Raw genomic sequence first — 13695 nt, forward strand, 5'->3', positions numbered from 1 at the left:
TGAGCACAAGTATGTAGGTGGGAACGTAGGCTCAGACAAGCCCCAGTTTTCCTGCCTAGAGATTTTCTTGGCCATTTTGAGTCTAGACACTTCCCACATCTCATCCCACACTCCCTACAGCCTTAATAAACAAAAACACTTCATGTGACATGTGCCTCTGAAAGAGAGAAACCTTTTGCCAATTACACAGTCTGAAACGTGACTTTTTTAGAAAGCATGCCAGAAAATAACTAGAAAATAACGCAGTTTTTGCCTCCTCTAGCCTAAAGTAACAGTCAGGAGGCAATGTGAAGCACCACAGCCAATGCGCTTTTGCAGAGCTAGTGGCAAAAATACCAATCAGTTGGGACACTGAAGACCCAGCACACATGCAAAATGACCACAGACCAACTTACTGCATTCTCTCCTGAAGGCACCTCCTGCTTGTTGGCGATCAGCAGCTCTTTCAGGTCATTCGTGGAGCAGACCTTCCTCAGCTCATCCTTGATGCCCCAGATCAGCTCTGTCTGCTCCTGTGGACAAAACCCGTCAGCTTAGCTACTGGCAGACAGTCACTACTGAACACCCCCTAATGCAGCATGGTGAAGAACGCCAAGAGCCAGCAGCTTCACCACAGGGAGAACCACATGTTTTATCCAAACAACTAGATCAGGTCTTTAAAGCCACATGCTTCAGATTTCAGTATGGATATATATGCACATGATAGCTTTCAAAAGTACTCTCACAAGAAGATCGCAAGGGAAACCTTGGCTTTATGGGATTCTGTATAAACCAATGCTTCTGCATTGTATATGCGAGAAGACAGACTGTGGAACAACTCATAGAGCACTACCCCATACAAAAAGATACAAGCTTTTATAGCAAAACAATTGGCTTTTAGGTGGAATGGAACCTGTGTTTCTACCACACTTCTACTCTCAGTGTGTTCTCAACAGCCTCTGCAAACATCATCAATCCAGTTCACACTGCCAACAGCAGGGATATCACTGCATAAAAGTGTACTGTATTAAAATAAAAATCACAAATGCTGGAACACATTGTCCTTACTTTAAGACACTTAAGTGAAATAAGTACTTTTAGATCAGAAACATGAAATGGCCCAGACAGGCCTGCACATTCTTTCAGGCCTTTCTACAAAAGGTGAAAGGGTTAGACAGAAAAGAAACATCCTAAGAAATCAGATCATATCATTTTCTTTACAGCTCCATTAAGTGTTAGCTTTAGCAAAGCTGCTTGTTATTTTTTTTTTCTTGGAAAGTACCTACGCCAAACTTTTAATGAATATAAAATTCTTACAGCTCCATTAGGAATTCTTCCCACAGTATTCCAAAATTAAAAGGTAGAAAGCTGCAATCTATCACACTTTGTACTCAACAACTGCTTCTCATAGGGTGAGAGAGATATGATCTCTTAGTAATCTAATTCCACACTTTGCCATTGCTTCATTTTTACAGTGAGCTCTTTATTGGTTGCCAAACTCTTCTGAAACAGTGCTTGTTATCAGAGCTTCAGCAACCACAGTCAGATGAAACAGGAAGGTTCATGAAACCAACTTCTCTGAGAGGAAGAAGGCATTTAGCCTAATCTATTTAAATCTAATAATCCTAAGTCCTACAGAAGTTCCTTCCTCTATTTCAGGAGACAACAGCAGGGAGAATCGCCTTCAGCAATGGCTTTGCAACAGGCCACCTCCCGTGCCAAGACATAAGGACCAGCTGTACTGCAACTCTGCTTCATCTAGGCAGCAGGTACAGTTCCTCTCCAGTTACCACAGCTCTTCAATTAGTATCTGATACTGCATTCTTCTAGCTAGGCAGCTTTTAGGATCTAATCAGCTAAAACTCACCTTCAGCTGTTTTTCCTGCTTTGATTCTTTTTCTTTTTCTTTTTTTGATTTCTTTTTTGCAATCACATTTCCATCTACCTCTTCTCCTTTTCTCTTTCTAAGAGAGAAAAAATAAATAACATACATAGTGAAAATAAGTTATTTAAATGCCTGTCCAGTCATTAAAATGGCTCAGGTTACTGACTGCTGATATCTGCAGAGACTTGAATAAGTGGCAAGACCACTTTTCAGAATTCCTCAGTGCTACATCACAGACACGTACTTGGCTCTGCAACAACTGCCTCAATTAGATCAGGCACACTTTGGGGCTTTTCACAGGATAATCATGATCTGACAGAACAGCACATAAAATGCTACAATACTGGGAACTGCAGGCATATTCAGCCACATCCATATTAGTTACTCCAAAGGCATACACAAGACCCACAAGAATACACCTCTCCACATATGAGGAGGGGTAGCAATGAAAGATATTACTACCATGGAATCATCAGAGAATGCCTTGTGTTGGAAGGGAACTTAAAGGCAATCCAGTTCCAATCCCCAGCCATGAGCAGGGCTGCCACCAGCTCAGGCTGCCCAGGGCCCCATGCAACCTGGCCTTGAGCACCACCAGGGATGGGGCACCACACCTTTTCTGGTCAACCTGTTTCAGCACCTCAGTGCCTTTTGGGTAAAGAATTCTCTACTTAACATCCAACCTAAATCTCCCCTCTTTTAGTTTAAAGCCACCTCCCCCCAGTCCTATCACTATCAGACCATGTAGAAAGTTGGTCTCTCTCCTGCTTATCAACTCCCTTGAAGTACTGGAAAGCCACAGCGAGATATCCCCACAGCCTTCTCCTCTCCGGGCTGAACAATAACAGCTCCCTCAGACTTTCATCATAGGAGGGGTGCTCCAGTCCTCTGAGCATCTCTGTCCTCTGCTGGACACACTGCATTCTTTGTGTACTGGAGACCCCACGCCTGGGCACAGCCTGGGCACAGTACTTCACGCAGGGCCTCACAAAGGCAGAGCTTGGAGGAACAACCCCCTCCCTCCCCCTGCTGCCAACTCTCTGGATACAAGAAAGGCTTTTCCAATAAGGGTGGTGAGGCACTGGCACAGGTTTGCCCACAGAGGTGAAGGACACACCGTCCTTGGAAGGATTCAAGGTCAAGCTGGACAGGGCTCTGAGCACCCGATCAAGCTTTAGGTGACCCTTTTTAGTGCAGGGAGGTTGGATTAAATGGCCTTTAAGGGTTTCTTCCAATTCAACGATTCTACAATTCTGGGACAGCAAATGTACTCATTTTAATAAGGTACCGCAGGGAAAACAGACACTTCCCAGCTAGTTCCCCTTCAGACTGAATTGAGTCAGATTTTTGAAACCAGATGGGAAGAAGTTCCTGCCTGCAAAGTATTCCCAGGCTGAATATGGTTTCATGATGTACTATTGTGCAGCTTTGTGTGAGGAAATTTACTGTTATTAGCTGAACCATTACAGATGTGCATGGAGAAGGTACAGGAAACTTCGCACAGGAAAGACTAGAAAAAAGAGAAAGCCAAACAAAAGCCAGGGATTTTTGCAGGATTCTGAATGATGAGACCTCATAAGAACATTCAGGTTTCCAGAGCCATGCCAACCCCTTGGTCTGCCTGTATCAGTATCAATAAATCACTCAGTGCATGTTCTCATCACGAGGAAATAAAATGAAATTTTACCCCATTTGGGGTTGGATGGGCCTGGAAATTGAGGTAGAGCATGAGCACAGCTTGGATGTCCCACTGCACTGTCAGACTCTGTCAAAGAGTTACAATCATTTAAAAACATCAGGCAGACTTAAAAGTATGCATAATCTGTGGCCGTTGGGTAGAACAAAGTTAACATTTGTTAACATTTCTCAATTGCTCTTCCATTCACAATACTGTTTCCTAAATGGCACAGACAAGAAACAGCAAGGCAGGACTGGATGCAGTCCAAGCACAGCCATGCTTCCAAAGGTCCCCAAGCCACACAAGAGTGCTCTTCTGCCTTTGGCTGCAGGCTCCACAAGGTACAAGCCTAGAGCATCCATTGATCACTGCAGCACCAAACACAAAGTGCTCACCATGCAAATCACAGCTCCTGGAAGCTTAACCAAATCACAGACACACAGAACAATCAGGGAAAAACACACCAGCATGAACACAATGCACACATTGCTGTACCTTCCCAAGCCAGAGGGCTTCATCATGCAAGTATTTAGGATGGATGCCCAAACATTGTGCATCTGCAGTGTCTCTCCTTGGCAGGCTGAGAGCCAGGGTGCCTCCAACAAGCCAAGGCTGATGGCTGTGTACCAACTTGCCTCCAAAAGGAGGAAAGCCAAAGCACTGGAAGGCAGTCACCCTGCTGGGAAGCCCCTGGACCAAGGGAAACCATCCAAGTCCCAGAAGGGATTTGTATCTCTGGCAGTTTCTCAGAGGGGGGGATAGTAGGCTGCTTTGCGTGTACCCAACAGCTGTCATACCTGCTCCAGCCAAACTGCAGTGTGAGGGGATCATATGGATTGCAGAGAGGTATATAGCTGGAAGTTTCTTGCCTTCTCTTCTGTCCCTGTCTATGCCCAATACTTAAAGCAAACACCAATTGTTGTTTTATACAGCTTCAAGAAGGGATGGACAAAAGTGAATTAATCTTCTATCTGTCTAAAGTCACAAACTTTACAAAAAACTAACAAAGCAGACACTCGTTGACACACACTCTTTTTACCTGCCATCACTGGGACCAGTCACTGTGCTGCTGCATACAGTCTTTCTCCTGCTGGGGAAGGGAAAGTCTACGCACTAAACAGGTACAGTCCAACAGTTTGCTTAGAAGACTGGCACTGACCAGACAAAACAGAACACTTCTCACCTCCCTGGAAGATACAGAACTACAAGATCCACTCCAACTTTAAAAAAGATTATGAGGAAGGTGAACTGGCCCACTCCCAACTGGCCCTTCTTTCCCATCTATTCCGTTTTTCATGTTCTCATAAGAATGAAAACAAAGACATAAGGACAGCAACCTTGGATAAAGCAAGCACCTGATATAGGAAGGAAATGGAACCCCCTTCCTCGCTCCGTAAAGGACTTGCAGATTGTTGCTGACACGACTACTTACCCTCTGCTTCAGATAATCTGTAGCTAATTGGGTGCTGCCTGACAACACCTCCAGAATGAGGCTTTGCTACCGTACTAAGCAGCAGTTCCATGCAGGGGAGGACTGCATGTCTCATCCAGCAATGACCAATGAAAGAAGCTAGGATCCTTGCAGGAAATCTTCCCATTTTTGTCCTTCAGAGGGAAGAGATTTTTCCATCCTATTCTTGGTAGCATTGCTCAATGCCTCAGTTTCACTCACCTGCAACACGTATGTGACATCATTGCCCTTATGCAAAGGGCTGACAGCAGCTCCAGTCAGAGTGTCTCTGCTGAGCACAGGCCAGACATGCAGAAGCAGCAGATGAATTTGGGTATGTCATATCCAAACTGCAAACAGCTGACTGGATGTAATTTGGATGCAGCACAAGTAGAGATAACTGAAGATCACTTTCAGAATCTCACCTACAGCAGATGCTCTGATATTGTTTCTGCAAGAAGCTGCAATTTCTGTCAATAATACCAGTTATCTGATGGAATGCACAAGCTAAACAATGGGAGACAGCTGCACCTCATTCAAGCTTCTGGATTTCCCCCCCACCTTTTTCTTGGCTTCTTCAGAACTCTGTACTTTCTTGGCAGACAATCCCCAGGTAGGAAGCACGGCCACTCCACTCATCCCACTTATTTACACTCCCACTCACTCAGTTAGCTCTGAGACAGATGGTCTCTTCGCCAATTCATCCTTAATACTCTCAGGTCAAACACACAGCCCAAATGGCAGAAGAAAGGTGATGGCTCACAAGAGCCAGTCAGCACTCTCACAGGCAAGAGGCTTGTTCATGCAGTGCTTTGTGGAAGCAGGAAAGGTGGCATTTCCTACTGTTTTTCTGGCATAAGGTCCTGGTTCACATTACCCTACATCACCATGCTAAGCTTTTTTTCCAATGCAATTCTAGACTTTTATTTACACAGTGACTTGGCAAACTGTCCTGTGGCCTATCTTTGCAAAGCTTTCATATTTTGAATATCATCACAGAGAGTAGCCCAGAAAAGCAGAGTCAGGGCAGACAAAACAAAACAAAAACACAACAAAAAACAAACAAACAAACAAACACCAGTCAAATCTCCAGAGCTTTGCTGAAGACATGGGAGAAAGTTACTAATAACCTTATTAAACTCATTCACTGCCCCAGGGTGAAGTGGAATGCAATAAGCTGCAAATACGTAAAAACTTAATACTCCTATCTATATCCTGCAATGCACGCAGAAAGAAGGTGCCTACTATATGAAAGGAAAGCAGTCCCAGATAGCACAGCACAGTCTGAAGGGTCCCAGCCTCCAGCAGCACAGGGGACAGGGCTGAACATTAGCATATGGACCCATGGAAAAGTATCTGCATGACACTGCAGAACCTTCCCCACAGCATCTGCACTGCTGCTGAACACTTCTGGAACAACTGCTTGCCAACCAAGAATCAAGCACATAAGCTGAGTGGCAGCCTCTTAATATGCAGATCAATTTATACAAGCTCTACTCCATTATCTATAATCAAAAACAACGCTGATACTCAGAAGCTCTGAACCACGCCAATCAGCCCCACACTTACATAGGAACAAAACTGACAAAGACTGCACAGATTTGACTGCATCTTTTCAGAACCCGATGTCAGTCTCACTAGGCAGATTCACAGTGACTCCCTGCAGAAGTATTGCTGAATTCAGTTCAGGAAGTACACAGAGAAGCCCAACACCTTACAAGACAACACTATTCCTGTTTGTAGAACCCAGGGATACTTTATGCTTCCTCCTTCAAGGGAAAAATGCAACATTGGCTTGTGTTAACAAATGTGATGATAGGCAAAGTTACTTCAAACACAAAAGCCTTCATTAACTGAGAAAGATCAACCAAAACTAGCAAGCCACATGGAAGGGCTCTCTATCAGTTCAACTTCTGTTAAGAGCCTCCATTCAAAATTTCAACACAAAGCAATAAAATTTCAACTGAATATCATAAAAGGTTCAGCAAACAAAAGCATCCAAGTGTAAGCACCACACAGGCAATAAGCACTGTTATCAGACTCTGCATATCACAGATCAGCATTGTGTAGATGTCAACTCAATTCTGTAACAAGTGGTTAGGTCAGAGAAACCAAGGCTGATAACAGCATCGCACAATGAGTGCAGAGCCCATATCCATTTCTATCACATGCATAATATTTATGGCTGAAAACCCCACATCAGTCCCTTAAGTCACAGCTGCCAGACTCAGCCTTTCCTCAGTGCAGTCACATGGATAAGCAGACTGCAGCCTCCCAGGGATGGGGAATCAGCCTGCTGTCACCTGCCCTAATGCCACTGGATGACCACATCCTCTTACAGGCACTATTCTTTTAAGACTGATAACAATGCCACAACACGTTCATCACAAACGTATACGAAGGCAAGTAACTGTTCCTTGAAATCACACAATTTGCTGCACCCTCCACATACCCTTCTGTCTTGGTGGCTGGTAGTTGCTTCTTCAGAGTTTCTTTATCTTCAGCTTTCAAGATGCTGAAACCCAGGAGCTGGGTGGCCCCATACGCCGGGAGGAAGCCCAGCTCTGCCCGGCGGCTCACAAAGCAGTCCGGGTGGTACCAGTTATCGATCATCCCCAGCTGCGGTTTTTCAGGATGCACCATCTTCTTGGAAATCCGAATCTGGCCCTGGGGCAGGATAAAAAGACACAACAGCAATTGTTAGGCCTTACTGGGAGGAGCAGGATGTTAGTAAGCTCATTACCAACATGATGCTTCCTGCATACCTGCTAAATGCCAATTGTTCCTCCACCAAAGCCTGCAACTATTGTCCAAACCCTTTCCTTACAGCTCTGCTCCTTTCACTAATACCTTGTCCTAGGTTGGAAAAACAGCCTATTAAGTAACTTTCTGCTGAAAAAAGAACACTTGAAACAGATAATTCTGCAGTCTTTACACCTTCAACTCCCTGCCAGTTAACCGGAATAAGCAAAGACCACATCACCAAGCCACATGGAGGGGACTCTGAAAGCTGACTTTATGTCCTTATCAGTCAATCTTTACTACAGTCGCATCCTCTGCAAATTACTTTTCAGATGCCCAAATAATTACTTGGCTTAAGTGCTTTTAGACTGCAATGCCTCATGCTCCAATAAGGGATTGTCTACACCCCAGCCAGCAATATTTCTGCAGACACAAGTATACCAGCACTGTCACATGGTCCTCACCAACTGCACAGAACTGGCAGCTCTATTCTCACCTACCAGAGGCTCACAGCTTCACTTTGCAGATTGTCTCTAAAAGTAGAGCAACAAGACAAGCTGAAATATGGGGCATTATCATTAATTAGGTGTACTGCTGTTTTTATCTGATTCATACACTGCATAGAAACAAAGAAGGAGAAAGAGGCTGACATCTCTGCAGTGTCTGAACGAGCAGACGACACAGCGGTGGCTCTTCCACATTTCTATTCTAACCAAGCACGCTGGCAAGCAACATTTCAGTCTGCTGTAACGTCCAAGAAGAAGGAAGCATCAGCAGATCTGAAGTCCAGGCTCCAGTGCCTGAGGGACATCTTTATGTCAGTCTTCCGACACGGCTGCTTCTCAGACCAAGAAAAGAAACTCTACAACTGCCTTCCAAGTGCAGGACATCAGGATGCAGTTAGGGAAGCTTCTGTTTGAACTGAGACTGGTGGGAGAACAGATGGATGAGATGGAGAACTAAAGAGAAGCTTTTTACCTTTTCTATTTTCTGCTCACAGCCTTTGCACGTACTCCTATTAGACTTGGCATACTCTGCAGCAAAGTCAGTTAGGCTCTTCTCAGCTTTGCCACCTCCTTCCTGGTCCGCTCCTTTTCCTGGAGAGCAAAAGTAAATACAGAACTTTAAAAGGTAACCTCCCTCCTTTTTTGTTTTTTCCCCATCTGTTTCGGATTGTCAGCAGTCTAGATTAATAAACCTGTGTTCTGCTTCAAAACAGAGCCCCTCTCAAAATAAAAATCCTCTTCCTCTTTCAAAGTGATAACTTCCTTTTTTCTTTTTTTTTTTTTCTTTCTTTTTTTTAATTATTAATACACTTCATCAGGCAGTCATCATTCTGAAACTGCACAAGCATCTGGTTTACGCAGTCATTCATTGGGTTTGGTCTGCTCTGTACTTAGATCACCCCATTATTTCCTGGCTCAGTTCATCACCTAACGGCTCTATAGAGCTACCACAAACACGTTCTGCAGTGGCAACATAGTAAGTACTGCATGCCAAAAGAGTATTAATACCAAAGAACTGAAAACAAGATACAGTATTTATAACAAAAAATATTTGGCAAAATGTCTGCAGACTGCCTTGGCCTTCTTCCACTTCCCCCCCTTCCCCTTCTGCTTTAAAACTGGTCTGAATCACAGTGCTTGCATCCTGGCTCTGGAGACTGGACAAACCACAGCAACTCTTCTGACACCGTTTGCCACAGGGACACGGCCATTAAGTAACTCTAACAACAGCCTGAGAAGACAGAGCACGGTTGCAGCTCTGGACACCAGGACGGCTTTGCTTACCTCCTCCAGGGCCTCCGGTTTCAATGGCCTTCTTGATTTTCTCCTGGTCCTCCCAGCGGAGCTCAGGGAAGCCATCGATGTCCGTGTGGGACACGATGCGCGCCCGCTTCCAGAAGCAGCTGTAGTGGTGCCAGTGAGGGACTTTGCCATCAAACATGGGCGACTAGGAAAAACACACGAGGCTGAGGTGCAGCAGTTGAGATCGAAGTGAGTGGGGTGAGGGGAAAATGAAGAGTATTTGGGTAAACGCCAGCCACTGGCCTTGCTCCATAAAGACCACAAACGTGACACAGAGCCCCCACGACGCCAGGGGAACACCACAGCCTCCAGCAGGGCAGCACCACAGCCCAAACCCTGCAGCTCTGCAGCACCCCGCCCCGCCGACGGAGCTGTGCTGGGCCGACTTCGAGCCGCCGGGTCACAACCCGGCAGCGCTTCGACACCCAGCGGAGAGAACGGAAAGGCGGTTCGGCATCAAACACCGCGCACAAACAACGGCGGCGTTAATGACATCCGGCGCTCGGCCACCGGTGCTTCCAGCGTGGCTCTCTTGGCGAGCACACGCCTACCCCGCGGCACCGCAGCGAGCTGCTCCGTGCGCCCGAGGCCATACGGAGAAGTTGCGGGCAGCCCATACCTGGAGGACCGCCGGACGCGGCCCCGGGCAGCCCGAGCAGACGGGGGGCAGCCCCGCCCACTGTCGGTCAGCATCCCTCCCGACCCAAACCGTCCCGTGGTTCTGCGCGTACCTGGCACCACGATACAAGCGCAGAGCGTGGCCCGGCCGAGCCCGGCAGCGCGGCGCCGCATCCCGCAGACAAAAGGCAGAGGAAGCGGGGCCACGTGCGTCGCCGCTCCGCTCCATCGGGCGCCCCGCGCGGGGTGGGCGCCACGCTCCCTGCCTCCCCCCGGGCTAGATTGCGGGAGCCCCGCGGCGCCGTGAGGCCGAAGCTCCGCGGGACGACGACAACGGGGGCCCCCGGCAATACAGCCGAGCCCCGGGGGCAGCGCCGTACCTGCACCATGAGGGCCAGGCGCAGCGAGTCCTTGGCGATGCTCTCGCCGCACTTCTTGCACGACGCCCGCCCGCTCTTAGCGTATTCCGCGCGGTACGGTTTGTCCCCCGTCTCCGCCATCGCCGCCGAGCGCCGAGCCCCTCACCCCGAGCCCAGGCGCGCCGAGCCGCGCGCCCGCCGCAGGCGGCGCTAGCCGAGCGCCGAGCACCCTGCCCGCCCCAGCACCCGGCCGCCATCCGACGCTCGGGCAGCGACTCGCCATGTCTGGCGGCGCCTGGAACCTTCCGGTGCGGAGCGGGGTATCAATGGAGGGGGCGGGGAGCGGCGGTCACGTGGCAGGTGCTGGGGGCGGGGCCTTCTGCGTCCATCTCACCTCGGAGGTGATAGCCTGTAGCGGCAGCAGGGGGCGCTGGCAGTACAGCCTCGCTGGGGAACGGCGCTGCGGGGCGCTGAAGTTCCTGCAGCCCGTCGCCGAGTGTTTTTCTGTTCCTTTGATGGCGACTCCGAGATTTGTGGCTCGGGGACTTCCTGCATACCATTACCCTTGGGGGAATTCTTCTTCCACGAATGTGTCCAGCGCCTCTGAAAATACTTTTTGTTTATACGGTATTTATTTATAGGGTTCCTGCAAAGGAGCAGCGTCTCCCTGGTGGTTGTTCCCTTCCACTGGGGCCACTAAATTAACGGCGTTCGAGGTAGGCTTGAGTGGATTTTCTTTTTAAAAGAGGATAGGAGGTTCTTCTGCAGGAATAAACTCAAACCCGGTGCTTGAAAGGATCAGACTTGAAGTAAGGCTGTCTGCACAAAGCATTACACTGCTATGATTCTAACTGCGTAGCAATGTAATTTCTTACAGTGTCTCCTTGATTTGTGGTATAGTAGTGCCCACGTCACGTTAATTCCCATCATAAATCTGTTGCTTCTGAAGCCTCATCTCACTCTGCATCTCTGTGTCTGAAGCCTGACGTGTGGATCATAACACATCCGTTTCCCTCCTACAAGGCAGCGAGGGACCAGTGGGCGAGGACTCGTCCAGGGCCCTCAGTGATGCTGACAGCACTGTGGATGCTGTGCTTTGTTACAAACCAGTGGATGCTCTGGCGGCATTGAGAAGTGGTGCCTGCAAGGCCATTTTCCCAGGGGATCATACGTTGAAGTAAATTCAGTATTTCAGAAGTCTCAGTGTTTGGCTGCTGAGTTTTACAACAGGTTGCAGCAGCAGTTAGAGAGGGTAAGATTTTTATGGTTCCACGCAGGCTCTCCACATCCCTTTCTAACAGCAGACCAGTGTCAGTGGGCTGCTGACTTTCGGGATCCTGCTGGATGACAAGTGACACAAAAGCACACGAGACCTGTGGTTTGTTTCCCCTCTCTGTAACCACAGCAGGCTAGAGCCTCCAGATCCTCAGAGCTAAGTTTTATTTATGTCCAGTACTGACTGCTGATGCATACAATGTGGTACTTGCCAGGAAAAGTATGAAATAGAAGAAGTATGAAGAAAAAATATGTATCACATATGGGCTCCCTGCATTGTGCACAGCAGTGTAGGTGAGGAACGGCATCCAGTTGTTAGGGCTGATCTGCAGGCTTCATCGTAAATATCATAGTACTTCCATAGTACTTCCCTTAAAGCCTCCCTATCTGGAGTCATGTGATTATATAGGAATTCCACCCACACTTTATGGCATCCCCAGCAGAATTACATTTTGACTTCAGGGCCATTTTTCACTAGATTCCTCTGAAAACCAGAACAGAACTGAATCAAACTTGCTACCTGCATTCTGCAAGTGCAGGTCCCAGGAAGCCATAACACAGCTCCCTGTTGAAACAGAACCAAGTGCTTCCCCTTGCATTGTGCTGACAGTGCCTTGAGCACTAAATCCTCCATACTGTGCTGCACTGATCTCCATTTCTTAGATATGCAAAGATGCCTTCTGACAAGTTTTTCACCCTGTGAAGCATCTCATACAGAGTGAGAAAATGTTGGAACAGTACTGTATATATCCTGTAGGGGAGCCAGAACTGTTCTTATTCAGGTCTGGATTTGTTGCCGGGGGAGACAATTTAGCACTAATTGAGAAATTTGTACAAAAAACCCTTTCAGAGCTATGTTATCCTGTCCATATGAATGATTTGTTTCTTCCATGGTGCTGCACACAGTTGCTGTAGCTGGTATGATCCTGTTTGCATTTAGGCAGCTGACTAGGTGCAACAAGTGACTATGACTCAGATGTGCCTTCTCTCTTTGTGCAAGTGATCAACCCCCACACCACTCCAATGGGAATGGGATGCAAAACTATGCACCCACATCTGAGTGTCATATTGTCTTGCCACAGAAGAAATGAAAGGGATTATCCTACTGTCTGGGAGAGAATGTATCTCCTACTGTGGATCCTGTGCAAGGGTGGGGTTTTGATGCCTAGAGCTGACTGGCACTGAGAGACTTGGTTAGTGGTGACACATTAATGGTTGGATATGATGCTCCTAGTGCTCTTTTCCAACCTTAATGGATCTATGATTTCTCCTCAGCAGTCCTGAACAATTTTGTATTACAGTCCAGCACAGAACTCTCTGGGAAGCAGCTCTGATGGTTTCCCCCCTTTTTAGAAAGCTTCTTTAAATAAGCTTCTGTTTTTTTAGCATTCCAGATGCATGGGAAAATGGATGTGGGAAGAGGCGAGGAAGGAGTGGTTGGTGGAGGAGAAGCAATATTTCAAACCAACTGAGAACTTCAGTGAGAAGCCTCATCTCAGTAATTCAGTGGCAACGTAACAGGGGTGTGACTTGCACATCTGGGGAAGATCACAGTCTAAGGTCTATATCAGAGAGCTCAGCACAGCCACAGTACTTGCCATAGTTAGCATCTGAATGCTTGCCAGGAACCGAGGTTATTTGCACTGACATTACCCCCGGGTAGAAATACTGTGCTACCATCCTTGTTTTACAGTCCCCATGTGGCAACTGAGACACAAATGACTATTTGATGAAATTAGAGAGTGGGAAATTAAAAAAGGGTAAGAGGAAATTTGTTCTTATGGCAGGTTAATTAAACCACGGAGTCTACAGCCAGAGGCAGGCATTGCGGCAAAGCAATGCTGAAAAATTATTTAGAGTTCTCCTAATTGCAAACATTAAAAGGGATGTAACACATTGGA

At 47.3% G+C, this 13695-nt stretch overlaps 1 protein-coding gene across 1 annotated transcript in view; it reads right to left on the reverse strand.

Moving 5' to 3' along the window:
- Window positions 1-10692, reverse strand: part of PARP1 (poly(ADP-ribose) polymerase 1) — a 28425-nt gene extending 17733 nt beyond the window's left edge. Inside the window, exons 1-6 of the mRNA XM_042888310.1 lie at window positions 10541-10692; window positions 9525-9687; window positions 8713-8831; window positions 7445-7659; window positions 1847-1943; window positions 396-512 (exon numbers count right to left, since the gene is read on the reverse strand). Coding sequence (XP_042744244.1) covers window positions 396-512; window positions 1847-1943; window positions 7445-7659; window positions 8713-8831; window positions 9525-9687; window positions 10541-10660 — 831 coding nt within the window. The 5' untranslated portion in view covers window positions 10661-10692. The remainder of the gene's footprint in view (window positions 1-395; window positions 513-1846; window positions 1944-7444; window positions 7660-8712; window positions 8832-9524; window positions 9688-10540) is intronic.
- Window positions 10693-13695: the final 3003 nt, after the last annotated feature.

Source organism: Lagopus leucura, unplaced genomic scaffold (assembly GCF_019238085.1).
Source record: "Lagopus leucura isolate 7727_CA_CO unplaced genomic scaffold, USGS_WTPT01 Super-Scaffold_73, whole genome shotgun sequence".
Classification (NCBI taxonomy): domain Eukaryota; kingdom Metazoa; phylum Chordata; class Aves; order Galliformes; family Phasianidae; genus Lagopus; species Lagopus leucura.